The sequence below is a fragment of the Mastigoproctus giganteus genome, chromosome 8 (assembly GCF_048544385.1).
Source record: "Mastigoproctus giganteus isolate SK-2022 chromosome 8, ASM4854438v1, whole genome shotgun sequence".
Taxonomy (NCBI): domain Eukaryota; kingdom Metazoa; phylum Arthropoda; class Arachnida; order Uropygi; family Thelyphonidae; genus Mastigoproctus; species Mastigoproctus giganteus.
In genome coordinates this window covers 11,325,673-11,352,911 of record NC_143582.1, presented here as the reverse complement: position 1 = coordinate 11,352,911, position 27,239 = coordinate 11,325,673, and the positions used below count along the sequence as shown (strand labels likewise).

Here is a 27,239-nt window from a genome sequence, read left to right as displayed (position 1 = left end):
GCATAACATCACAATTTTTCGTAAGGATAGAATCGCGGATGGTCCTGCTCACGGAGGAGTGGCTATCCTTGTGAACAACCAGACCCCAGTTCAGCTCTTGCTAATTACAACTAGCATAGAGGCTGTTGCAATTTGCCTTACAGTGGGATTTTTATTAACCGTCTGTTCTATTTATTTGCCACCTGGGACTGACATCTCCCAGGAAGAGCTTAATGATCTTGTAACGCAGTTGCCTCCCCCTTTCTTACTTTTCGGGGATTTTAATGGACATACTACCCTGTGGGGTAGTAGGCTAACATCAGTGGAAGGGGACGAGTCGTAGAACGTATGCTAAATGACAATGACCTTTCCCTTCTAAATACTGGAACAAACACCTTCTTCCACATGCCTACCCATACTTTTTCTGCCATTGATCTCTCTATCTGCTCCCCTTCTCTACTCCCTTTCACTTGGGAAGTGGATGAGAACCCATACGGAAGTGATCACTTCCCTGTGATAACCTTGTTACACAGTGGGAGACCATGTCTTCCTTTCAGGTTACCATGGTGGAAGATCGATCAGGCTGACTGGCCTGCCTTCCAACATCAGGCAAATTTTGACCTAAGTACAGTCAGTCAGGAGCTATCAATGATGCAGTAACGTACATCACAGAAATCATTGTCTGCGTAAGCAGACGTAAGCAGCTGCAAATGCTGTTCCAAAAACATCTGTCCGGTTTCCACCATTTCCCAATCCTTGGTGGAATTCCCAATGCACAGCAGCAAAAAAAGACTCAAAACAAAGCTTGGGGATATTCTGCAGATATCCTACCACAACCAATCTTATAGCCTTTAAACGCGCACGAGCCAAAGCACGCTACATCCGTCGTCAGAGTCAGAAGGAATCGTGGATCAATTTTACTTCATCAATTACTCAGTCCACTAGTACTAAGTTGGTCTGGGATAAAATCTAGAAAATGAAGGGAAAATATACATCCCACCCTTTTTCAATCCTAGATTATAATGGATGCACTATTGCAGATCCAACTGCAATAGCCAATTCTCTTGGGGAAGCATTCTCTAACATCTTTGCAACATCATCGTATTCCCCAGAGTTCCTGGTCCTGAAAAATAAAATCGAAAAACAAGCACTTCATTTTAATCTAAGACCTTTATTCCTACAACGAGGCATTTACTATACAGGAACTGAAAAGAGCCCTCACTCTTTCCAAAGCAAGTGCTGTTGGACCAGATGGCATCCATTATGAAATGATTAAGCAACTTTCAACAAAATCTATGGATTATCTGCTCCTTCTATATAACAGAATCTTTATTGAAGGGCAGTTTCAGGATTCCTGGCGCAAGGCAACCGTTCTTGCCTTTGCTAAGCCAGGAAAGGATTCAAAAGTCACTAGAAATTATCGTCCTATTGCTTTGACTAGCTGTTTGTGCAAAATCCTGAAGAGAATGGTTAATTCTCGTTTAATCTGGTATTTAGAATCAAATGACCTTCTCTCCAATCCAAGTGCAGCTACTGAAGGAACCGGTCCACTTTGGACCATCTTATTAGATTGGAAACATCCATCTGGGATGCTTTCCTAAAACGCGAACACTTGGTGTCAGTGTTCTTTGACATGGAGAAAGCGTATGACCCAACTTGGAGATTTGGCATCTTAAAAGATCTGCATAGCCTTGGTCTTAGGGGGGGAACTCCCCATTTTTATTAAAAACTTTTTAGCCAGTCGATCTTTCCAAGTTCATGTGGGATCCTCACTCTCTCTCATTCCTTTAGCCAAGAGGAGGGAGTACCACAGGGATCAGTTTTAAGTGTCATGCTTTTTGCCATCAAAGTAAATTCCATCACAGAACAACTTCCTCCAACCGTAAACAGTGCCCTCTATGTTGATGACTTTAGCATATTTTGTCAGTCATGCAACACGAGTATTATTGAAAGACAACTGCAAAAATCCATTGATTGCCTTAATTCCTGGGCACTTGCTAATGGCTTCAGGTTCTCGCTGGAGAAGACAGTTTGCGTACACTTTTGTCGTAAGTGTAATCCTGAACCTGAACTAAGGCTGGGACAAAATGCTATTCCAGTAGCGGCGGACACAAAATTTTTTGGGAGTCGTATTTGATAAAAAAAAGTTGACCTTTCTGGATCACATCCGTCAACTCCGCACAAAGTGCACAAGAGGGCTGAATATTCTGCGCTCTTTCCTCTACATCTTGGGGTGCGGAGCGATGCACCCTACTACGCATCTACCATGCACTTGTACGATCCAGACTAGATTACGGGTCCCTGGTATACAATTCGGCCAGAGACAGTGTACTTCGGTGGCTGGATCCTGTTCATCTGGCTCTCCATTCTGCTATTGGAGCATATCGAACATCTCCAGTCCAGAGCTTATACGTCAAAGGAAACGAACCACTGTTATTGCTTCGACGTAAGCAGTTGTCTCTAAACTACGCTTTAAAACTGAAATCCCTGCCAGACCATCCAGACCATCCACCGTTTTTGAGCCACGATGGGAAAATTTGTACAACACCCGTAAGACTGCCAACCGACCTTTTGGTATTCGTCTCCAAGAGCTACTCAAAGAACTTAATGACAAGGTTGCCCAAACACCAAAGCAACCCCTTCCACCCTGGCATGCTCTTGTCCCTTAGAAATTGGAAAGTCGGATACTCCATCATCTGTCTACCTGCAGCTTTATTCAGCACACCGAGCTGAACATTCTGACTTCGCGCCAGTTTACACAGACGGCTTGAAGTCGGAATCATATGTGGGATCTGCTGCTGGCTTTACAGACAGCACTACATCGGAGCAGATTCCCTCTGAATGCAACATTTTTACTGCAGAGCTCTACAGTAAAAATGCACACTTTAGAGTTAGCCTTGGATCACATTAGTGAATGCCAATACCAATGGTTCATTTTATATTCCGACTCTCTCAGCGTGTTACAGGCTTTAATAACTGTGAGATATAATTCTCATCCAGTTCTGTCTTGTATTCAGCAGAAGATTCACTTCCTCCGTGAATATGATATCTGCTTCTGCTGGATTCCCAGCCACATTGGGATTAGGAGAAATGATTTGGCTGATGCCGCAGCCAAATCAGCAATTCCCAATAATAATCGCTGCCTGTCAGGCCCCTATACAGACTACAGGCAAATAATACACCAAAAGATACATTCCCAATGGCAGGATTCATGGAATAGATTATATCGTATAAAGCCTGTAGTTGAACTGTGGCAGTCTAGTCTGTGCAGGAATCGTAAGGAGGAAGTTGTTCTTGCCCGGACCCGCATAGGACATAGTCATTTGATTCATTCTTTTTTGGTGAGGGCTGATGACCCTCCAATGTGTGAGTCCTGTGGCACAATTTTAACAATCAGACAGACACATTTTAGTTGACTGTCCAGATTTTAGCAATATCTGTTTTACTGCTTTTAATCATCTGACTGAGCCATATACACTCAGATTTTATCTGACAATGTGTCTGCTGTTTTTAGCTTTTTTAAATCAGTAAAGGTTTTTACTCGTATTTAAAATTTATGTTATTTTGTTCCTTTTATTGATATATTTTTTTATTATATATCTGGACATGGTGGCCTAACTAATTAGGTCACTGAGAGGTTAAATTTTTATATATTACCTGGTCTTGGCGCATTATAGCCTTAGTTGCTAATGTGCCAATAAAAACCAAACATGCAAGCGAATACCTTCATCAACTAATGGAAGGTGTTTTGCAAAAGTTTGAAATAAGAAAAGAGCATGTATTGTGCATTGTGACTGATAATGCTTCCAACATGTCAAGAACTATTGAGAAGTTAAAGACAAGAGGGAGGCGATTCAATAACAAATGATGAAAGTGAAAGATGAATCAAGTGGTGAGACTCCAGAATTAGAACCCGATGATGACATAGAAGCAGAACTGGATTTAAGTGACATGGATGAAATTTCGATCCTCTCGAGAGTCCAGCATGTGTGTTGTGTGATGTTCATATTTTATAGCTAGCAATTCGTGATGGCTTAGGAAATAAACATGCAACTGCTCTTGTAAGTAGGACGAGACAGGTTGTACTAGCTGATAGAAAGCCAAAAATAGAAGAATAATTAAAGTGCTGGAAAAGTAGCAATTTTGAATTAGGCTACTAGGTGGGATAGCACATATGGTGATGGATTGCTTACTGGAACTGAAACTTGTGGTGTGGATGGGTACTGGGAAGCAGTCTTCTTGGTAGCTGAATGGCCAGAAACAACTAAACCACTCACTTCTGACCATTGTACAGAGTTTTGTATATCATCACAGAGAACCATGGCTGAGATGAACTAACATTTTACGGACTGCCTTACATAAGACAACACATGTCTACATATCCTTATTGCCATGGCCAACCCTGAACTAACAGAAGCACTGTGGGACCAGTGCAGAAACTTAAACTTGCTTTACCAACCACATACTACTAAAAAAATTCAAGGTGAAGACTTGACTCCTGGTCAGTTCTAAACAAATGGAGCCTCTGATCTACTGCCTCTCCAAGATATGGTCCCATAGCTGAAGATGTCATGACGTCTGTTAAAGTTAAGGAAAAATCTTTATTGGAAAATGATGTAATATTAGCTGGTGTTTGTTGATCTGAAGTACGGATGTTTATTAACAGATGGACAACAAAGCAAAGGAAGCTTTGTGATATAGCACTCAGAATAAGAACCCCTCAAATTCCCAGCCCCAGGAGATAAATACAAAGAAATCCGCCATTTAATTCTGAAGATGAGTTTGACTTTGAAAAGATTATTGACAAACAGCATAGCTTGAAAGGCTGTTGCTGGAATAAAAAAAAAAAGCATACCACAGGTTATTCCTATTAATACATTGACTAAATTCAAGTTAGAAGTATGTGTCCCTCACTGAAGTTGAAAAAATTGATCGTCAATCAAAGATGTCAGTAAAAGATGCAATATTAAAATACCCTAAAATCGTATGAGAGGTTGCATGATTGGTGTTTGCATTGCCCCCTACTCAAGCCAGTGTAGAGCATTTATTTTCACTTCTCATTAAATCAGATTCGAAAGCATCAATGAAAGAGGACTTGCTTGAGGCAATCTTGTTCTTAAGAACAAACTGCTATACATAATTAAAAAATTTGAAAATTCAGTTTTCAGGGAATTAAAGTTAATTTGCATGTTTATATGGCAAACATAAGTAAATTTTTTTTTTTTTTTTTCCCCTCCCCTAAAATGCAATGTTTTCAGTTCATAATTCATTCATTTTTGTTCATTAAATTAAAGGTTAAATTAACTGTATTTTTAGCCTATAATGTAAAGATCATTCCAAAAGTGTTTTCATTTGTCAGTTGGCCATGATCATTGCTCACTTCAACAGTTCAAGATTTTGATAAATTAAAGGAGCTGGAGCCAAACATTTGATAAATTAAAGGAGCTAGAGATGGAGCCACAATTTTCTTCCGGCTCCACAGCCCTGCTTGTGACCATTGCAATTAATGCACAAAGAAGCCACTAAACCAATTAACCAACGTTATGTTCTCTTCAACAAAGCAAACCAATATGCGACTCTTCTTTTGGGAAGCATGTCCAAACTGGCATAATTTTTCAAATGGGAGCAGGTGCTCTGTCTTGGAATCATGTTATCAGCACTATCTTCAGGCAAAATGGAAACTTGAAATAGACCACATTCATTTTAAAACTGTTTCTTGCATGTTAATTCATCCTAACGGTTCAAATATGGTTGGTACAAAGTACTCCTTTGGCTGTTTGCATTCTTTGAGTTTAGAAAAACTTGATGTGCATTTAATTATTTTTTTCATTTTTTTTAATTCTAATAATATAAGCATTTAGATTAAAATTCTACAAGTGAAATCACTAGGATTGGATTCTGAGATGCATACAAATTTTTTTTTTTTTTTTTTAATAAACCAGTGTGGCAAGATTTACAAGGATTGAAAGTGTTCTGAATATTCACAGAAGAGTTAGGATGGATCTCATCTGAGCATATCTCCCCAGATAATTACTTGAGAATTAGTTTTCAGGCTGGATCTTAATTGACAATTGCTCTCACTGCTGTAGCAAATGCAGCTGTTGCTGGTTAGTTAACTTGTCCATTAATTTTAAGTGTGGCTTGATCATCTCCATAAGATGATCATAAAACTTCATTGATCTACTGCATTCATTAGCACAAATCACTTGTGGAGATTTTTTTCAGTGATTGCAGTAACATTGGCCGGTAAGGTTTCACTGTGCCTAATGTATTCCTTGCACTTGGATCTGGAATGTCAGTTTGTGATGCTGTCTAATTAATTTTGAATAACTGCAGTCAGCTCCTTTTTGCATCCATTACTACAGCAGAATGCTATAAGCACACTTTGGTTTTATTTTCTGTTCAGGTAATGAAATGAATGGGGAAGATTAATACTGTATAGTATGTGAAATTAAACTAAAATTTATACTAATCTGTTAAACTTGCTGCTCCACCTGATATATTAAAATCAGCGCAGCCAAATATAAAAAATCTCAGTAAAGCTATATTTATGCCACACCATGTACATGTGTTATGATAAAAGGTGAAACATGATATTTGTTCCCTTGTGGGTAGCACAGTTGGTAGAAGTGCTATCTTCCCTATACTAGATGGAAAAGACCAGAGTTCAGATCCTGTCAATGATGTGACAAATTATGGGACTTCCCCCCCCCCCTTACAACAGGCAGAGTTGGTCAGTCTCTGGCAAGGATAGTATGGCTTTGTCTCCCCCAAAACTCTGGTTTTTTTGTCCAACAAACAGCAAATAGACTACAATATACACAATTTTTACAGATATGTATGGTGCAAATATGGTCTAAGTCACTAATGTGCCTGAAACCCCTACAACAGTGATATTTGTTACTTTTTAGTTGTAGACATTTTAGTTGTTTTAATAACTTGACATGTAACTTGTAGAATCTGAGCAAACAGAAAAAAGTTACTAAGCACACCTCTTTGGCATGCAATAAACCTTGCTAAATTATTTTTTATACTGTCTGCAATGTAATGTTCATATCTTTCCAATTTTTTTTTTTTTTTTTGCTGATGCTGTATAAGCTTGCTTTCTTGCATCATATGCCTCTGCTAATACTAATTTAGCATGTTTAATATTTATGCATTTGAAAATCACTTCATATTTGTTAACAGTTTACTGAGAAAATACAAGATCTCCCCAATTCTCTATTTTTTTTTTCCCCCCAGAAAAAATGTTTTGAGACCTGGTGGTTGGTTTAAAGTAGTCAGTTTCATGTATTTTAAGGGTTTTTAATTGGTTTATTTCATTTCATTTTACACCTGAGAACATGTGGCTTAGTCATGATACAGAGATTACTTGTGCCCTGAAATGCTTTTATTAATCTAAACAATCAGCAGAGGAAATATCCAGAGAACATCACATTCTGCATTAAAATTCTAACTGTTCATTCATCTGCTTCACATCTGAAAACAAATGTTTATACTGGATTTTCTTGCAGTGTAATTTCTGCAACAGGTGGACTCGCAAAAAATATGCATGGCACAGAATTCAGTTCTTATCTAACCAGTGTGAACTTTACAAACTATACGTGTAAGGTGTTGAACTTTTCCACTTCAGCCTTGATAAGATTCCTGAAAATTGTCTTGCAAATGGATTTTCTCTCTTTGAATATTATTTTAGTCAAACTTCAGTATTCCACTGAAACTTTATATTGGCACATATTATAGGCTTAATGTTAAAAACAACAGTAATCTAAATACATTTTGAGCCTGTATTGAAATTTTTGTTAGTGTTTATGAAAGACTAGATAAATTTTTGACATGCTGTTGAATAGAGGAAGAGAGCTATGGGGACCATTATGATGATTCAGTACTACATTAATATGCAACTGTCAGTTCTGTTAAGTGGTGTCTTACCATAGCAATTGTGGTCAAGTGAATGTACAGTTATATGCTCTATTTATGTATAAATAGAAAAGGTAGTCTGCTTTATCAGAGTAGTTTCTAGAAATGGAATTTGAAATTAGCATTAGCATTAGTAGAGGCATTTGATGCAAGAAAGCAAGCTTATGCAGCATCAGCCAAAAAAAAAAAAAAAAAAGTAACATAAATAAATAAAAATAACCACTTCCACTTCACCCCTCTGTTCGTTCGAAATACCTGTCCAGCTGAGCCTTAAACTTATTTAGGCTATCAACTTCCACGACAAGGGATGGAAGTCTGTTCCACCCACCAACCACCCGCTGGCTAAAGGCAAATTTCCGCACATCTATCCTACATCTGTCTTTCCTCAATTTGAATTTATGCCCTCTCAGGTGATTTTTCTGAGCTAGAGGAAGAATCCCATCAGCATTGAGCATGCTCAAACCATTCAAGGCTTTGTACACCTCTATCAGATCACCCCGCTGGTGCCTAGTTTCCAGACACTGTAATTTGCAAAACTTAAGCCTTTCTTCGTAAGAGAACCCCTTTGTCCCATTCACCAATCTAGTTGCCCTTCTCTGTACTCGTTCCAGCAGCTCTACATCCTTCCTGAAATGAGGCCTCCAGGCCTGTATACAGTACTCTAGGTGTGGCCTGACCATTGCCTTATACAAGGGAATAATCACCTCCTTATCCCTGCTAGAAAAATTCCTATATATCATTGACAATACACCATGAGCTACTCTTGCAGCTTGTCTGCACTGCTCAGAGAACTTCATATCTGCCTGCACCACCACCCCCAGGTCCCTTTCATTCTCTACCACTGTCAGTGTATTACCACAGAGTTGATACGTTGCTCTGGGGTTGCTGTTTCCCATATGTAGTACTTTACATTTGTCAATGTTAAACTTCATTTGCCACCTCGAAGCCCATCTGCTCAACCTTTCCAAATCCTGTTGCAGCAGCATAGTGTCAGTAGTGTCCTTGACAACCCTGCCAACCTTCGTATCGTCTGCAAACTTGGACATTAAGCCTGATATACCATCATCAATATCATTTATAAATACAGAAAACAATAAAGGCCCCAATACTGAACCCTGAGGGACTCCACTAATAACATTAGTCCACGATGAGCAGTGTCCATTGATTACCACTCTCTGTCTTCTCCCCCTCAACCGGGCGCCTCCGTAGCCAGGTGGGAAGGAGCAGCAGTGCGTAGCACATGCTTCTTGATTAGACCGGGGTTCGAGCCCGTCACCACCAAATACGGAGTATGCGGAAAGGTCAAGGAATGACCACCGCATATCCCGGAGCAATATGGCCTTAGTTGCTAATGCTCCTAAAAACCAAATAACAAACAAATAACCCCCTCAACCACCCCTTTATCCATAGCAGCAACTTGCCTCCAATGCCACACTGCTCCAATTTGTGCAGCAGTCTTCCATGTGCAACAGTATCAAAAGCCTTTCTAAGATCCAAGTATATAATATCAAAGTTATTCCCTGCATCCAGTTCTTTTGTGACTGCATCATAGTATCCAATCAAATTGGTCAGGCAAGACTTCCCCTTAACAAAACCATGCTGTGTCCTAGCTATAACTGAAGTCTTGTCTAGATGATCCTGCAGTGCTTCTTTCACCAGTGCCTCCATTAATTTTCCGGGAACAGAAGTTAAACTCACAGGTCTATAATTACTTGTCAGCCTTTGATCCCCCTTTGTGAATTGGGGTCACATTTGCACATCTCCAGTCAATGGGTACCTCCCCTGAGTCCAAGGAAGCTCTCATAATTATGGCTAAGGGTTTGCTTACCTCCTTTGCTGCCTCCTTTAATATAACTGGATAGATCCCATCCACCCCAGGTGCCTTTCTTGTGTTTATCTTCAACAATTTCTCCTCCACTTTGCTCTCAGTTATTACAAGATTCTCTAGCTTACTGCTAGAGTTGAATACACCTCTGGCATTCCCCTCGCTGAATAACTCCTCATGTGTGAATGTCGATGCAAAATATTCATTTAGTTTGTTAGCTACCCGAGCAGGGTCATCAACAGTTGACCCATCGATCTCAAGTGGACCAATCTGATTCATCCCCTTCCTTCTAGAGTTTACATAAGTAAAGAACTCTTTGCTGTTTTTCTTCGCATCCCTTGCCAAGGATCTCTCGTAATCTGCCTTCGCCTGCCTAACCTCCTTTGTAACTTGGTTACAGATCAACTTGTATCTATCATAGGCGTCCGTGTCACGTGTTAATTTGTATGTATCCCATGCATTTTTCTTCTCTGCCATATGCCTCATTAGTTCATCTGACAACCATTTAGGCCTAAACCTTGAACAATAAATACAGAACTGAAAACTGTAACATTTTAATATCAGAGCTTATTAACTGCTTTCTGATTTTCAACATTTTCATTGATTGAAAATGAGAAAATGGAGGAATAAATATTTTAAAATTCTTCATCAGCCATTTTCAATCCACTGCAGGATGAAGGCCTCTCCAGCAACTTTCCAGTTCCTTCTGTTTTGTGCAATGGCCATCTGTTTACTGCCCACAAACTCATGAATTTCATCTGTCCATCTCCGTTGTTGTCTTCCAGGTTTTATTCTAGCTCCTCTTGGGTACCATTCTGTTATTTTCTTAGTCCATCTGTCATCATGTCTTCGAGCTATGTGTCCTGCCCAAGACCATTTTAGTTTTGATAAGAATGTCCTTTACTTGAGTTTGCTGCCTAATCTGTGTTTCTCTTCTTATCTAACAGTGATTCCCAATATAATTTGTTCCATTCTTGGCTGCGCCATTCTCAGCTTCTCTTCCATTCTTTTATTGAGTGCCCAAGTTTGACTTCCATAAGTCATGGTGGGGATTATACATTGGTTCATTATTTTACGTTTCAGATAAATTGGGATATTGCTCCTCAGTATGTGACTATATTTCCTGAATGCTATCCATTCAATTTATTTTTCTCTTGACTTCCAGCCATTTATCATTATTACAGCCAGTGACTTGTCCCAGATAAGTATATGACTCCACCTTTTCAATTACTACTCCTCCAATCATTATATCCCTTTCTGTGGCATTGTTCATTACTTTTGTTTTAGCCATATTCATCTTTCGTCCAAAATCCTTACTAACTCTGCATAACTGACTAAGATTTTCCTCTAATTCTTTGATATCGTGGCTTATGACCACAGTGTCATCTGCAAATCGTAAATGGTTTAGATACTCTCTATTCACATTGACTCCTTTCTGCAACCAGTCTAATCTTCTGAAAGCTTCCTCAAGGGTAGCTGTAAACAACTTAGGAGATATTGTCTCCTTGTCGAACTCCTTTCTCAATTTTAAATTTTTTAGTCTTTGTCTAGTTTAATAAAGGAGGTAGCGTTCTCATTTTCAAAATATAATATATGCGGTATCTATGCCTTGTCTTTCCAGTGCCTGAAACATTGCCTTATGCTGTATGGAGTCAAATGCCTTTTTGTAATCCACAAATGCCAGGCATTAAGGTGTTTTATATTCATTTGCTTTCTCCACTAGCTGAAGGTGATCCATAGTTGAGAATCCTGTCCTAAAAGCCAGCTTGCTCTTTCAATTGATTCTCATCAAGTATTCTTTCTAATCTGTTAGTAATGACTTGTGAACAACTTGTAAATGTGGGATAGCAAGCTAACTGGTTTATAATTTCCAATTTCTGATTTATCTCCTTTCTTATGCAGCAAAACTATGGTTGCATTATTCCACTCTTTAGGCATCACACCTTTTCTAATGCATTTTGTGAAGAGTCTTGCCATTTTTTGTGCCATGTCTCTTCCTCCCAATTTTAACAACTTTACAGCAACTTCATCTTCCCCCAGGGCTTTCTGATTCTTCATTTTCTTCAACTGCATGTTCTACCTCATCAAGAAGGATATTGGGTATGTTGTATGTGTTACTAATTTGCGATCCATCTTCTCCACTGCTGGCATCATTCCCTTGCTCCTTGTATAATTCTCTGTAGTAGTCTTCTGTTGTTTGAATTATGCCTTCTCTGCTATTTATAAGTACACCATCGGTGTTCTTCAGTATCATTTGTCTTTCTGTATTACTGCTCATGGCTGCTGATTTAAATCCTTTGTTTTCCCTTAATGCTTGTTCTACTTTTATGTGCTCTGAGTCTCTTTCTAATGGCTTTGCATAATTCAGTATACTCAAATTTTCTCCTTGTCAGTGTTTTTCTTGCTCTTCATTTGTCGTTTTTGGTTCATCATGACAAGTGTTTCTTGACTAATTTTTTCTTCTTTGGATTTCTTTTTACCTATTGGTTTCTTGGGCTTTATCACTTTTGGAAAGTTGTAATATTCCTTGTTGACATCTTGGTCTTGAGCAGTCTGCAGAAGCTCAAACTTGTTCTCAAGTTCCTGTACATACTGCTTTTTCTCCTCTTCTGTTATCTCAAAGACCTTCGTTATTATTTACTTGAGTCAGTTTTTTTTTCCTTTATTTTCTTACGTCTATATCAATTGTGCATCTTACCATTCTGTGATCACTTCCAACATTTACCTTGTTCAGGATGGTAACATGATATATCTTCTGTTAGTGAGGATGAAGTCTATTTCATTAGTTAATCCATTTGGGCTCTTCCATGTCCACTGTCTGTTCACCCTTTTCTTGAAATAAGTGTTCATTACTGACAATCCTCGATTCTGCAAATTCCAGAAGTCTTTCACCTCATTTCTTTCACCAATTCCAAAATTTCCTATAGTTCCCCTTTCTGCACTGTTTTGTCTCTTAATTTTAAAATTAACATTATCTAAATCAGAGGTTCCTAACTTTTTTTTGAAGTCTCCCCCCCTTCCAATTTTGTTCTGGCACCTCACCACCCTTATTCCCAGTTTAAAAATTTATAAATGAAATACAGAAGGATAAGTCCTTTATTAATATTAAACTTTTTGTTTTTGTTGGCTTATTAATATTTTATCTTCTTAAAAATGTTTTGTTACATGGTTAGAACAATATGATGATTACTTGATAACTTGGGAATCTTGTTTTATAAATAGTTTAACAGTAACTTCAAAGGTTATTAAAAATATAAGTAACAAAACATTACGTAGTATTCTGTAACTATTATACAACAATATACACTTTTATTAAAGAACAAATCACTCTGTTAAACATGTTTCGTTTCATTGTTGCTCATCACCATTACATAGCATATCTGCTGTCTGATAATGATTGTTGTAAAATGGTTGTTTTATGAAATCCTGCATATAGTTATTTAGGAGCTGAACATTGCTAAGAGTAATGTTGCCTTTGTACATTATACATAATCTCCTTTATATGCAGAATATTTACTGGAATATGCTCCTCTGTTAATATCACAGATTTTTCTATACGAAAGTGGCACTCCTAATTATGTTGAACTTTTCTTCAGTGAAGATCTAATTGTTGATGCTCATTTGGCTGTTATCCAATGAACATCTGTTGCTGAGAATAATGAATAACACATTCTATGATTAACTTAATTTTGTGTGTGTGAACATATTGCTGAAACTATAGCAAGTATTTTTGTTTGTTAGAAAACACATGAGCAAACAAAACTGAAAAAATGGAATTTTCTGTTCTTTTAATCTTACTTCATTAATTTTTGTTGTGAAGTCCTTTTTTTTTTTATTTTCATTTGTTCAGTGGTTCAGCTAACAGTGGTTTTCTAGCAAACAAAAATACTTGTAGTTTCATCAGTACATTCACATTAAAAAGTGAAGTTAATCTAAATAACATGTGAAATTTCCACCTATGTTTCTTCATCTTCTTAGTAATGTAACACATTCTTGTTACTCATTTCTGAATTCATATTTAGAAGTAGCTCCTTTTGCATAAGGATTAGACTGTATTGACTTGAATTGTGTGTAGGAATAGAGTTAAATTTTGAAATAATGTTATTGTGTGTTTATCACAATTTGTCTCTAACATATATTGATATCAATTTTTTTAATATGCATAAATATTTTAAAATATTTTGCCATTTATAGTGTACAAATTTATAGTGTACATCTTCCCCATATATGTAATTATATGATAGGGTGGAAAGAAATGTAAATTAGCTTTTACTGCAGCCTTCATGATTTTCAGTACCAAATAAAATCCTTTATGTAAGGTGAATACTTTCTTAAAAACAATTTACTGTAACAAATTCTGAAATGCTGTACTAACTGCTTTAAGAGGAACAGCTGCTCACTAATGTTATTTTTTTTGTGGCTTGATTATTACCATGCAGAGACAAGACTATAATCCTAGAAGTATAGTCTGAATTTAACCCTTAACTATAGAAGTGCAGTCTGGGAGACTAACTTCATCTTTTCTCTTAAGTAGCAGCGTGTGGCTGGTGTTAACAGCCAATTGTTGGAAGAGTTTTTTAATACATGGTTATTTGGTTAATTGTCAGGTTCTTTGAATGCCACCAATCTGAAAATTGAAAATTCGAGCATGTTTACATTTTAAGTTAGGTTAGACTGCATGCAGTTTTTTTGGCAGAGACATAAATTTTTAAACAAATGGGAACACTTAATTTAAAACCAACTCTTATTCTGTATTTAGCTAACCAATTACAGATAGCTATACTGCACACTTAGTGAGAAATAGGTACTATGAGCTCATTGGGAATCAGACTTTTAGCATTTCATTTAATAACAAGAAGTAGGAAAAAACTGCTCCTTGTATTCTTCATCTCTTGTGTTTCTCAGTCATACAATGACTGAGAAACAAGAGATTGGATTCCCTATTGGCCATTCTTTTGCAATATGAATTACCTTATAGAATAAAAGCTTGCTTATGTGTGTTATATATATATAAAGTGCCTGTTGTCTTTACAGTGTTTGTCTGTCCATACGCATGTAATAACTCCCAGTGATTAGATTTTCATTAAATTTTAAATTTGGCTCATTTTGAAAGTGCAGTGATGTAAAGTTCTATAAGCAGTGCAAACAGGCTGCCAGGATAGCTCATGGGGTTTTGTCAATAACATACTGAAATCTTGCTAGCAGGGATAAGGAGATGATTATCCCATTGTATCAGACAATGATCAGGCGACATCTTGAGTACTGCATACGGGTCTTGAGGCCTCATTTTAGGAAGGATGTAGATCTGGAATGGATGCAGAGAAGGGAAATGATATTGGTGAGGGGAACAAAGGGGTTACCAAGGATGACTTCAGGAGGTTAGGTGCTTGAAAGGTGATCTGATTGTGATGTTTAAAGCTTTAAATAGATTGAGCAAGTAGTACTGATGGAATTCTTCCTCTTGCTCAGCCTATGTATGTGAGGGAGCATAAATTTAAATTGTGGAAGGTTGGTTGCAGGATAGATGTGGAAGTTTGCCTTGACCCAGTGGGTGGCTAATTGTTGCAAATTTCCCTCTGTTATAGAAGTGGATAGTTTGAATAAATACAAGGAAGAACTAGACAAATCTTTGGAGTCTTTCCCCCAGCTGATGCTGTATATGCTTGCTTTGTTTGGAGATAATGAAGTGCACAAAACCTATGTTGGTATTAAATTAATTTCTGAATTTTGAAATATGTACATAATGGAGTCAAATGTTTGGTAGTATTTTCTTATCACGTCAGTGATTGCAAAGGCAGTAGCTAAGAGTTGTTATTATTATGAGTTGAAATTTACACAAAATGACAATTGTCATTTTGTGTAAATTTCACTTCCATTATTGCACTATTATCAGATCTGTTAATTCCCACATGCATGTATATAGTTTTGCATCCTTTACTGCTGCTTTGTGCATTCAGGTGCCATCTGTCATATCATCTTTATTTTTCAATTCCTACTATTAGTTCACACTCTCCCTATATATATTTATATATCTTGTTCAAATTTTCAATCGTTAATAAAATACTTTTTATTCATCTACTCAAGTTCAAATAAATTTTTTTAAACTTGTAGTGGATGACACTTGATGTTAATACAGTTTTTTTCAAATATTAATTCATTAATTAAATTTAATTAATTTTAGTTTTATATGGGAGGAAAAAATTTCTCTTATATAAGATATTTAGCAGGATATAAATTTAGGAATAAATACCGTCAGTGGCGAAGCGTGTAGATCGCTGGAAAATTTCTTTTTCAGATTATTTTTTTCATTCTGGGTTCTAGTCTGAGTCAAGGAGGGAACAAAATGGAAAATGAAACATGTGAATAAAAAATAATAGTCCAACACCATATATAGAAAGGAAAATGGAAAATTGCAAGGAAATTTGCTTTCTATTTTGCCACATAATATTGTGATTCTGTCATATGTATATACATATTTATATTAATTGTAATTATTTAATAAAAAGTAACTAAAATAAAATTTTTCTTTGTTGACCTAAGTAGGAATTGACTTAAATTTTTTTTTTTATATTACTTGTTATCTATCAACTGACACTTGTTTAAACTCAGTTCTATATTTCATTTATATATTTATTTATTTTTGGGCTATTATTTTAAGAAAATGCCATTTGACTATTACATATTTCCCACTTGGAAATAAACATAATAATATCAATATAGGTTTTGAGTGCTTTATTATCTTCAAACAACAGTTTACCTATGCCTCCTGTTGCTCAAGCAATAACTTGCTTTCTTGCATCATTTGCCACTACTAATACTAGATAATTTAACTAAATTAGTAACTCATTTGTTTAGTTTTTTTTTTGTGACTGTTGCAGCAAAGGGGAGAGCAAGTAGCCCACTCTTCTTGTTTTTAAGATTAAAGTTTGTTTCAAATTGATTTTAGTAGTTAAAAATAAATGGCTTAATTTAAAGCTAAAGTTTTAAGGCAAGCTGTAGCCTAGTGGTCAGGTGTGCGGGTGCGTAAGTACATGTGCCTTGAGTGACCAGGGTTCAAGCCCGTGACTGCTGAATATGGTGCTGTTTCTTGTATTCTGTCTACCTTGTGAACTCCTCTGACCGTTTGGTCGTCCCGGAGTATAAACAGAAATTTTTTATTTTTTTTTTATTTAAGTAACTGTTAGCAAATTAAGTTTTGTTATCTTTTAACCCATTAACAGAATCTAGTTGGCTGGTATTTGTTGAATACAGAATAAAAAAAAATAGTAGATTAAAGTGGGGAAACCAACATTTTATTCTTTTTGTTTTGTATATTTATCAATGATATTGATAAAGGTATATCAGGCTTAATATCCAAGTTTGCAGATGTTACAAAGGTTGGTGTTCTTCATGACAGTACACTACTGCAACAGTATCTAGAAAAGTTGGGCAGATGACCTGAGAAGTTGAAAATGAAGTTTAACATTGACAAATGCAAAATACTGCATATGTAACATATGCAGTATTTTGCATAATACAGCAGTAATCCCAGAGAAACAGTACCAACTGTTGTGGTACAACACACAGGATTATGGAGAATGAAAAAGATCTGGAGGTAATTGTGCAGTCTGATATATAAAGTTTTCTGAGCAGTGCCGAGAGGCTAGCAGAGCAGATCATGGGGTCTTGTCAGCGATATACAGGAATTTTGCTAGTAGAGAAAAGGAGGCAATTATCCCTTTGTATAAGTCAATGGTTAGGCTACGCCTTGAGTACCACATACAGATCTGGAGGCCTCATTTTAGGAAGGATGTAGAGTTGCTAGAACAAGTACAGATAAGGGTGACAAGGTTGGTGAGGTATTCTCTTACCAAGAAAGTATTAAGTTCTGCAAATTGCAGAGTTGGAGACTAGCCAGTTGTGAGGTGATCTGATTGAGGTATATAAGGCCTTGAATGGTTTGAGCAGGCTCAATGATGATGGGATTCTTCCTTTTGCTCAGATTACAAACCTGAGGGGACATAAACTGAAATTGAGAAAAAACAGTTGTTGAATAGATGTGTGGAAATTTGCCTTTAGCCAGTGCGTAGTTGATTGCAGGAAAAAACTTCCATCTATTGTTATGGAAGTTGATAGCGGTATAGTTTAAGACTAAAGCCTCAGGTTATGTAAATAGTTTAAAACTAATGTACAAGTTAGTGCATTTGCATCATTTCTGTATATCTCATTGTGAATACCTTCACAATGAGTTGCCATGATATTGCACTACCTCAAATAAGTAATGCTTCACCATGGGAAGCATAAGTAACAATAGCCTTCACCAAGGCTATTGTTACTTATTCTCAGCGGATACCTTCACCCATACGGCACCATTTCGGAGCTTATTGGCTCCTCATCAATGGGTGGGCAGGTACCCTGGTGTTGTAATGACAACCCAGTTGCAAAGTATAAATCCACAATAGGAGAGATGCCTAATGGTTTGGAGTAATTTTGATTATCGTATAGTTTAGGACTAAAGCCCCGGGTTACGTAAATAGTTTAACTAAGGAGCCAATAACCTCCGAAATTGTACCGTATGGGTGTTGGTATCCACTGAGAATAAGTAACAAGTCTTCTCCTATGGTGAAGTGTTAGTTATCCGAGGTAATGGAATGTCATGGCAACTCGTTGTGAAGGTATTCACAATATGAGATATACTTAATGATTCACACAGCCATTTGCCCTAAGAGTTTGTCCAGTACTTCCTTGAATTTATTTAAGTAAGAGGATCCCTTCGTTTCTCTCACCAATCTTGTTGGCCTTTTCTGTACTTGTTCCAGCAACTCTACATCCTTCCTAAAATGAGGCTTTCAGACCTGTACATAGTACTCAAGGTGCATCCTGACCACTGCCTTATACAAAGGGATAATCACCTCATTATCCCTACTAGCAAAATTCCTGTATATCACTGACAAGACCCTCATGACCTGCTCCGGCAGCCTATCTGAACTGCTCAGAAAACTTCATATCTGACTGCACAGTTACCCCAGGTCTTTTTCATTCTCTACCACATAGTATGTTTCTCTGGGATTATTTCTAACCAGTGCTTTTTTTTGGGACGGTACAGCGTACCGCCACCTTTATTAACAGTGATGTGTGACATTTGGATGCAGTGCACTTCGAAATTTTGTAATATTCCGTAAATATTTTTCACATGTTTACCTATTATTCAAATAAGCGTAATTGTTTAATTAAATTTGCATTTTTTACTGTCTATTGTTAAGATATTTTCTATATAAAACTTTAACCATTTTTATAATTCTAAATTACTCAGTCGGACCTCTGTTTGACGGAGTCCTTTTATAGCGAATTATTTTGAATTCCCTTGCTATTACATTTAAAATAGTTTCCGTTGAGCAAAGAAAATTTTCATATAGCGAACGGATTAGGAGAGAATTAACTCAGCACGCACTGTTCGCATTTCTGGCCTTTAGGCAATTAGTGCTGCTGCACGAATTAAGAGAGCTAAAGCATTCTACAACTTAGTGGCACCTGGTAAAACCTATCTGACCACCTATCCCACATATGGAGGAGTCTGCTAGTGAAGAGCAGATCAAGGTGCATTCCCAATGGGCTCTGGCCCACCTTCTACTGCAGTGATGTCCAATCATTTCCCGTACAGGAGCCATATTAAAAAAAAAAATTCTAAGTTAGATTTCTTTAGCGTTACATTTTCCCTATCTTGTTGCATGTAAAAGTAAAATTGAAAATATTTGAAAATTTTATCAATTACATTTACTGAACAGAACATTTAATTAGAAAATGTTTTTGATAATTAACAAAATTTAAAATGCTGTTTTAGTTCACTTTTCTTGCAGGCACTTACAGTTGATTCACAAAGGTTGGACACCTTTGTGAATCAACTGTAAGTGCCCCGTTCGAGAATTAGAAAAGTGATTTTCGTTTACCCCGACAAATAATCATATGTTTCGCGGAAGTGCATTATCCACATTTTTCCGTAAATTTTCCCTATCTCTGTTTACATGGTCATGGTACCTGAATATCCGAATGACGCCGACATTTTGGACAGTTTCAAAAGAAAAAACAAATTTAAGAACTAGTGACAATACTGATGATGAGAGACAGAAAACTAGGACAACTAAGTTATTAATCCTTCTAAACATGAATTGTTGGCATTTGGTGAAAGTGAAGTTAGAAAATTGTCAGTTAGGAAATTTACAGTTAAATGAGAGATGCAATGCATGGATTTTGGGAATACCTAATTGATAAGGTTTCTGAAGAATTTAATGAATGCTGAGAGTAAGATACCAATTTCATTGAGTGAATTAGGATTTTCACAAATGAATCTGATCGCCAGCCCAACCAGTGCTTCGTTGATGACAAAAACAGTTTCTTCACTACTGTGTCTTAAAATTGTAGGCCCACCACTGACCTGCTTCGATCCAGCAAAATATGTTGATTCATGGCTGCTTCGGAAACGTCATTCAGCAACCGACACACAAAGACCCCCTAAGGACCCCCAACACGATTGCCAACACATCAAGCTGCCACTGCCACCACATAACATAACCCTGGATGACAGAAGGCATTACATTTAATAAAATCAATGAGTTGTGGAAAGTAATAATTAAAAAAAACTTAAATAAATAAATTAGTTAAAATAATTTAGAAACAAATTTGAATAACTTCCTTCTTAAAGTGGGCTATTTGACTGTATGTCTTGATCTCTCCTATCCTGACCTTTACAATCCTTTCAAGTTATTTAAGAATGTTGCAGTGTATGTATGTCAGTGTTTTGTTTCTTCCCCTTTTCTCCACTCATGTAAATTTAAATTCCTCCCAGTGTACTTATGGTTTTAAACTGTCTAATTTAGGTTGATTAATATGTAACAGTGAAATGCCGACTTTTAAAGTTTACAGATTTAATTTCTTTTTTCTTTTTTTTTTTGTGCTTTGTTAGTTGAATTGCAGAAGATTAATTTTAAGATTACAGTAATAAATCTCTCAAACTGCATCTCTGTATTTAAAGGTTGAAATAATTCGTGGTAAAATGTTGAACTTAAACAATTCATTTTATCATCATTACCATATAATTTTAATTGCTGTTACAAATACAGTTTTTTAAATATTTTCAAGATCCCCAAAGCCATAATAATTTGTAGATTATTTCTGAAACTGCATAATAAAAATACTAAGAAAATGTTAATGTCAGCTGAAGAATAAAATATTTTCTTATTAAGCAAGAAATTAATATTTATAATTTAAATGAATCTTCTGTTAAATTATATTTGACTGCTATTTTGTACATTTGTTTTAATGTCAGATTTAACTGCAATATGATGACTTGGAAAAGCAAAATAAAAGGTAAAAGTTCTCATTTTATAAGAGTCAGTGGCTGCAGTGATGAAATAGGTGCCTTTTATAATGCATAGTATTTACCAACTGTAATAACTTTTAATATGAAACTAAATTCCCAACTAAATGTTTGTTATTCACTGCATTTCAAACAGATGCACAAAATAAACTTGTACACTAGTTGTATAATCTCTTGTTGAATGCTAAATGTAGTAATGAACTCTACAGGCACTTGATTATTTGCCACACAGTTTCATCTAATAAATGTTAACTCTTGTTTCTGCTAGAGCTTTAAATCATTCATATTAAGTGCAATGTACAGACATAATTCCATCCATTAAGTCACTTTAAATGAAACCAACTTTATTATGGAGTTGGTAGTATTTCACATTTTAAATATAAAATTGAGTTAATTATGCTCACTTAAATGTGTGAGGTTTTTGATAATGTAGAATTGAACTTTTCTACAATTATTTCTGACTTGCTGTTTAGATAGCATTATGTCTGATTTATTTTTTAATGAATTCTGGTAATTTGGATATGAGTTATTTTATTATATTTATGGAAAATTTTATTTTTTACACTTGCTGTAATTCTCAATTTGTTATTGCATGTTTAATTGGTTTAATTGCATAACTCAATAGAAATACTACCATTCTTTTAACCAATTTTAAAGTGCTACCTTGTTACTAATGGTTACCTTAATCTTTAATAATGCAAACTAACAGCATTTTTAAATGAAAATGTTCTCTGCTTCTGTTCCTCTTTACCCTTCAGCTTATTTAATAAGAATTAAGTATAATTTTCTGCAGTACGTGTTGTACTCACCATCTTTTACTTCTTGGGGTATGTGGTAATATGTACTGTCACACTACATCCTTTCTACTTTAGTTTGAAAACGAATCTCCACTTCTTTGGGAACAACCAGCTTGGGATGATCCGGTTAGTATGCTTTTCACCCTTTTTTGCTTTTTTTAAAAAAATTCAAGTCTAATTTTCATGGTTATATAATTTTAAAATAACTGGTATATTTTAGATTTCTTTCAATAAAGATTTTTATATTGTTTGTGAAATTTCATTGAGTACAGTAGGCTAATTAATGAGGGAATTCATTTAAATAGTTAAATTTTTAATTTTTTTTTTTTTTTTTTATAAATGAGAATCCTTGTTAAAAAGGTTAATGTTTTTTTTTTTTTCTACAAATTGGCTGAAATGCTGATAATTTGAGATACATTTAAGTGTTTTTTGGGCCCTTGGATTGATTAGGCAAAGATTATTGGGATGGTATTAGTTATGTTAATGCTATTCAGAACATAAAATGTAGTTTATAGCATTGGTTAAAGGTTGGGAAGGAAAAAATATAGTTAAATCTTGGATGAGTGTGATTTATAGACAAATCTATTCACTTGGCTTACAGAAACAAAATTTAGATTGACATTGAAAATGTACAGAAAAAAATGCAGGAACCACTTGAATTTCTGTTCGAGAATGGTGTTAAATATTGAGATTTTCATTAGTCTCTCCCACATTATAGTTGTATTTAGACTTCTTAAGAATGGATGGACCAAGTAAAAATCTGTCTGAATAAGATTTAAATGTGATCTATTTCTGGTAAGACCATATTTTAAAGCTCCATGGAAGAAAATATTGGCAAGAAGTATCTCACATTTGTTATTACTTCTGAAAATTGTCAGAATGACCCATGCGGAAGATGATCCATGCAGCAGAAGTTAGTTTTGTACTTTGCTACACACCACCCACTTGACTACCTCATTGTACTTAATTCTCATGTGGTTCTTTGATGGCATCACATATCCAAATAAAGGAAGGCCAAAACAAGAAACAGGACTGTGCTTCTTGCTAAACAATCTGACAGAAAAAAAGTTCCATTCAAAAAGACAGTACCGTTTCTTTGAAAATAACAGTAATTGAAACACTTCACATCCTCACTTGCTATTCTGCCTGGTTGAGAGCTACATTTGAGAGACTTACTAGAGATAAGTACTTTTCATATTGCCTCAATTTTTAGATGGGGTAATTGAAAGGATTGCAAAGCTGAAGAAACTGACTTTACCACAAAGGAAGTTTTAGAACTAATGTAATGCAGCAGTGTTATGTAGCCCACTCTGAAAATTTTGTTAAAAGTGATTGCACTTGCGTCACAAGTATTCTTGTTGTCTAATGCAGGTGACCCCCCCCCACTTAACGCTGATAATTCGTTCTGGAAAAACAGCGCTAAGTGAATCCACGCAAAGCGAGCGCCGCATTCCCATAAGGTAACATGTATTTGTGAGTTGCTGTCAGTGTGCCATAGGATATTTCCTAATCAATAATAAACTGTAGTGAAAGATGTACAAATTTCAGTCAAAATATTTAATATTCAAATATTTGTACATATAAAATATTCTGCATATACATACGTATATAATTATGTGGTAACTACTTGCATATCAAAATTAAACTTAATTCCAGTTAAAATCATGAATTTAATTGATCTAAATTGATTTTAATTGATGAAATTAATTGTGAAAAATGTGTTGATTTTTGGGTTGAACTTTGGCCCTCTTCCAAATAAACTAAAAGGGGTATTAATTTTAAATCCCCCACAGCGTTGTTACCACCCAATAAAGTCAACTGATCCTTCGCTGCTTTGAAACCTGGCATGTTTTTTCTTCTTTCAATATGAAACTTCTTTTAGGCATTCGTTTCCACAAAAGTCCTGCTTCATCTATGTTAAAAACTTGTTGAGAAGTATAATACATAATACCCCTCTTCAATAATTTTAACAAGTTCTTTTTTGAAAGTTTCGGACCCTTGATCTGCACTTGCAGCTTCTCCCTGGATTTTAAATCTATTCAACTAGCCCTTACCAGTTTTAAATGGTTCCACATTTTTTTTTAGGTGAGTTTTCTTCAGATAATAATATTGGCTAATCTCTCTCTCTTTTTTTTTATAATATTTAACTTAACTGAATTCTGCATTGGATGTTATCTTCAATAAAATTAGTTAGTCTTTCCATTTCAATCCTAATAGCCGGTCTATCCCTAGTTGCTTGCAGTGGAACAGCTATCTTTCCTGCTGCTAAAATTAATTCTTAATTTTTTTATAATTGTTCTTACAGTTAAACTTGCAAGTCCGAAATTATGACACACATCCGCTTGTCATTGACCAGAATCGATTCGCTTCAAAATGTCTAACTTAATTTTCAAATTAAGTAGTATTTTTCTTACATTTATAGTCTTCGTACTGTGCCCAGACATTGTTGCTTTTTCATTCTTATTGGCCATTATTAACTCTTCAAAAATGTAACTGCATTGGCTGCATTAATTACGATACAATGTTCAAGTACACTGTCTGTTACGCACAATGTCTAATACTGTACTGAGTGATGACTAGACTTCGGATAAATGCATATAATGCAAATATTACAAGCAATATACTTGATCATTTTTTTAAAATGTTGATCTCAGAACTACGTAACAAGTCACTGTACTGCAATTAAATTAGCATGAGAGAAAATTTCACTAAGCGTGGGAAAATTTCTCAAGTCGGGGTGGGAAACGTTTTAATGCTGTTTTGCTATTCATTTTCAAGCTGTCGACTCCATCAAATAAAAAAATTTCGTTAAATATGCCAAAAATGCGATCTGTAAAAGAGCGTTATAGTGATCTGTGACAGTGTTATAGTCAGATACGGGTTATAATATAAGAACAGCATAGCGAATCAACATAAAGCAAACCGCGTTATAACAGGGGGCCTGCTGTATTTATTACCAACATCTTAAAGGTCTCTTGTTGCCCAAGCTGTTCTGCCCTTTCTAAACTCTTGTTTTTACCATTCTAATTTTTCTCCTTTGAGCTTCTCCCTAGATGGTATTTATTTATTATTATTTTTTTGAGATGCGGCCTCCAGCCTGGTTATGAATATTAAAATTTAAAAAAAAATACTTTGCTGTTAAGAAAGTTAGCTTGGGCCACATATAGGTTGAAATGAAATGTCCAAGTTCTGAGTGATTTTTCACTGTTTATGGTTGGGAGAATGGTAGCAGCAACAAACAAATTTAAAAAAAAAATTGTAAAGAGGTTTTAAGCCAAAGGTTAGAAAGAGGAGGTTCCTGATTAGGTCTAACAAATAATATTGTGAAGCACATATACCCAAGTACCACCTTTAAAGCAGATAGTATCATAGAGAGAAAAATTAGGATATGAAATGTAGTTGAAGTAACTGAGATTTTCCCAGAAAAAGCAAATCTTGGTTCCATCTAGAATATAATAAGAATTGATTTTTTTTTAGTTGTGGTATATACACAGCTCATTTAACATTACAGTGCCTTGGCAATGGGCCCCCCTCCCCAACTGCCACATAATACACTACTGAGATTCCTTCACTCACAACTGGCTGAGTATAGATGGCAAGAGATATACTAACCAATTTGGATACCTCTTAAAGCATAATCAGTAGGTTCATTCTAGTGGCTATCTAAAAGCTGGCCTGCAAAACACTTTAATGGTATACCCCTCAATATTAAAAGAATATTGGAATATGATGGAATTCATGTAAATGTTATTTTTCACTAGAATTCATGAATAATTAGAGTAAGTGAAATGAGTGGTGGTTGGGAGTGAAGTGCATAAAAATAAACAAACTTTAGTTATTTTAATAATTGCATTTAATTGTATATAAAAATGTAATAACAGTACATGTGCAGGTAGTCAGATTAAAAGCTTGACCTCAGCAGCTTAATTTAATATCTTATTAGAAAATAAGATTGAAAGGTAATGTCCTGCTAAAAATCAGTCTAAAATCATGATACAAGTCACAATGTGGGGGGAAGACATTCAGGTGGTTAACTTATGCATTACAGAATCTTTTGTGGTACGTAATGTGAAATTACTGCACAGCTGAAATAATTTATGCAAGAATTAAAATAGTTCCACAGCTGTTCAGTAATTGCAACTTCTAAGATGACAGTAATGTGATGAAATAATCACAGTACCACCTTCTCAACAATAAGCAACTCCCAAGAAAAAACTTGTCTTTTTAAGCTGTTTTATAACAATTTCCTTATTGCTTCTAGAACAGTGATTCTACCACTGTGGGGCACACCCCATTGGGGTTGAGACATTTCAAGCAAGATGCAGTATTACCATATTGCATCTTACTTGCTTGAAATGTCTCGTATATTATTCACAATGAAAACTTGAAACAGTTTTCTTAGTGTCACGAAGATGTGAACTTGATTTTCCAGCATAAAGCGACTGAATTTTCAAAAAATAGCTTTTGTTCTTCAAATCATGGGTTGCTTAATGACAGTTGGTTTTTTTTTTTTTTTTTTTTTTATGATAACACTTCAGAATTAAGATCAATACTTGGTTTCTAACATTCCTCATCTTATATTTTAACTGTGTACTAGTGAGACTTGCCATTAGTAATGTCTGAGGGGGATACAATTAGTTTGAGAAAAGTTATTGTAACTTATCAGTATTTCACATTGATTTAAATATAACATTTATGAAATGCAAGCATACCCCATTATTCCTTTTGCTTATTCATTAACAAATTATAACTCTGTCCCTGCTCATTCTAAAATCCTGCATATTTATTGTTTTCTTTCTTGCAACAACCAAAGTGAAGAGGCAATGGCAAAATAAAATGGGGAAATACTATGAAATAGTCAAATGACAACTTTTTTTAAATTGTCAGTAAAATATCCCATGCAGCTGTTATTTGCTTTGGTGGTCTTGTACTGTACATTGTTGCAATTTTAATTTGCCTGAGAATGGTTTTGGTCTACCTATATCATCAATATATTTTCCTTTTTTTTTGTTTTTATATCTTGTATTACTGATTTTTAATAGTTCTGTTCTTTTAATTTGCAGTCTTCAAAACAAATGCTGATTTCTAAGCACCTAATAAAAGTGAGAAAACCTGTGACGTTAAGTGAAATTAAATTGTGTTCTCTGTATAGGGAATGGGCTATGATATTATCAGTTGTCACAGAATTCCTTTGGCTATGATAATTAGCATAATGAATATATGAATATTCACAAATACTAAATAATATCTCGGTATTGTGTACTGTTGTACATAAATATTTTTAATGTACAAATACAGTTCAAAACCTGCTACTTTGCATTTTATAAATACAGTAGACTCAAGATTTTCTGGGATAGATGGTAAA

The 27,239-nt window shown here is 35.5% G+C and overlaps 1 protein-coding gene across 6 annotated transcripts in view; it reads left to right on the top strand.

Annotated features, from left to right (window-relative positions):
- LOC150081248 (phosphatidylinositol-binding clathrin assembly protein LAP-like) overlaps positions 1–27,239 on the top strand; it is a 325,729-nt gene that overhangs the window by 184,258 nt on the left and 114,232 nt on the right. For all 6 annotated transcript variants that reach the window (XM_090379536.1, XM_090379532.1, XM_090379535.1 and 3 more), the window contains one exon: positions 21,950–22,000. In XM_090379536.1, the coding sequence (XP_090235662.1) occupies positions 21,950–22,000 (51 nt within the window). The remainder of the gene's footprint in view (positions 1–21,949; positions 22,001–27,239) is intronic.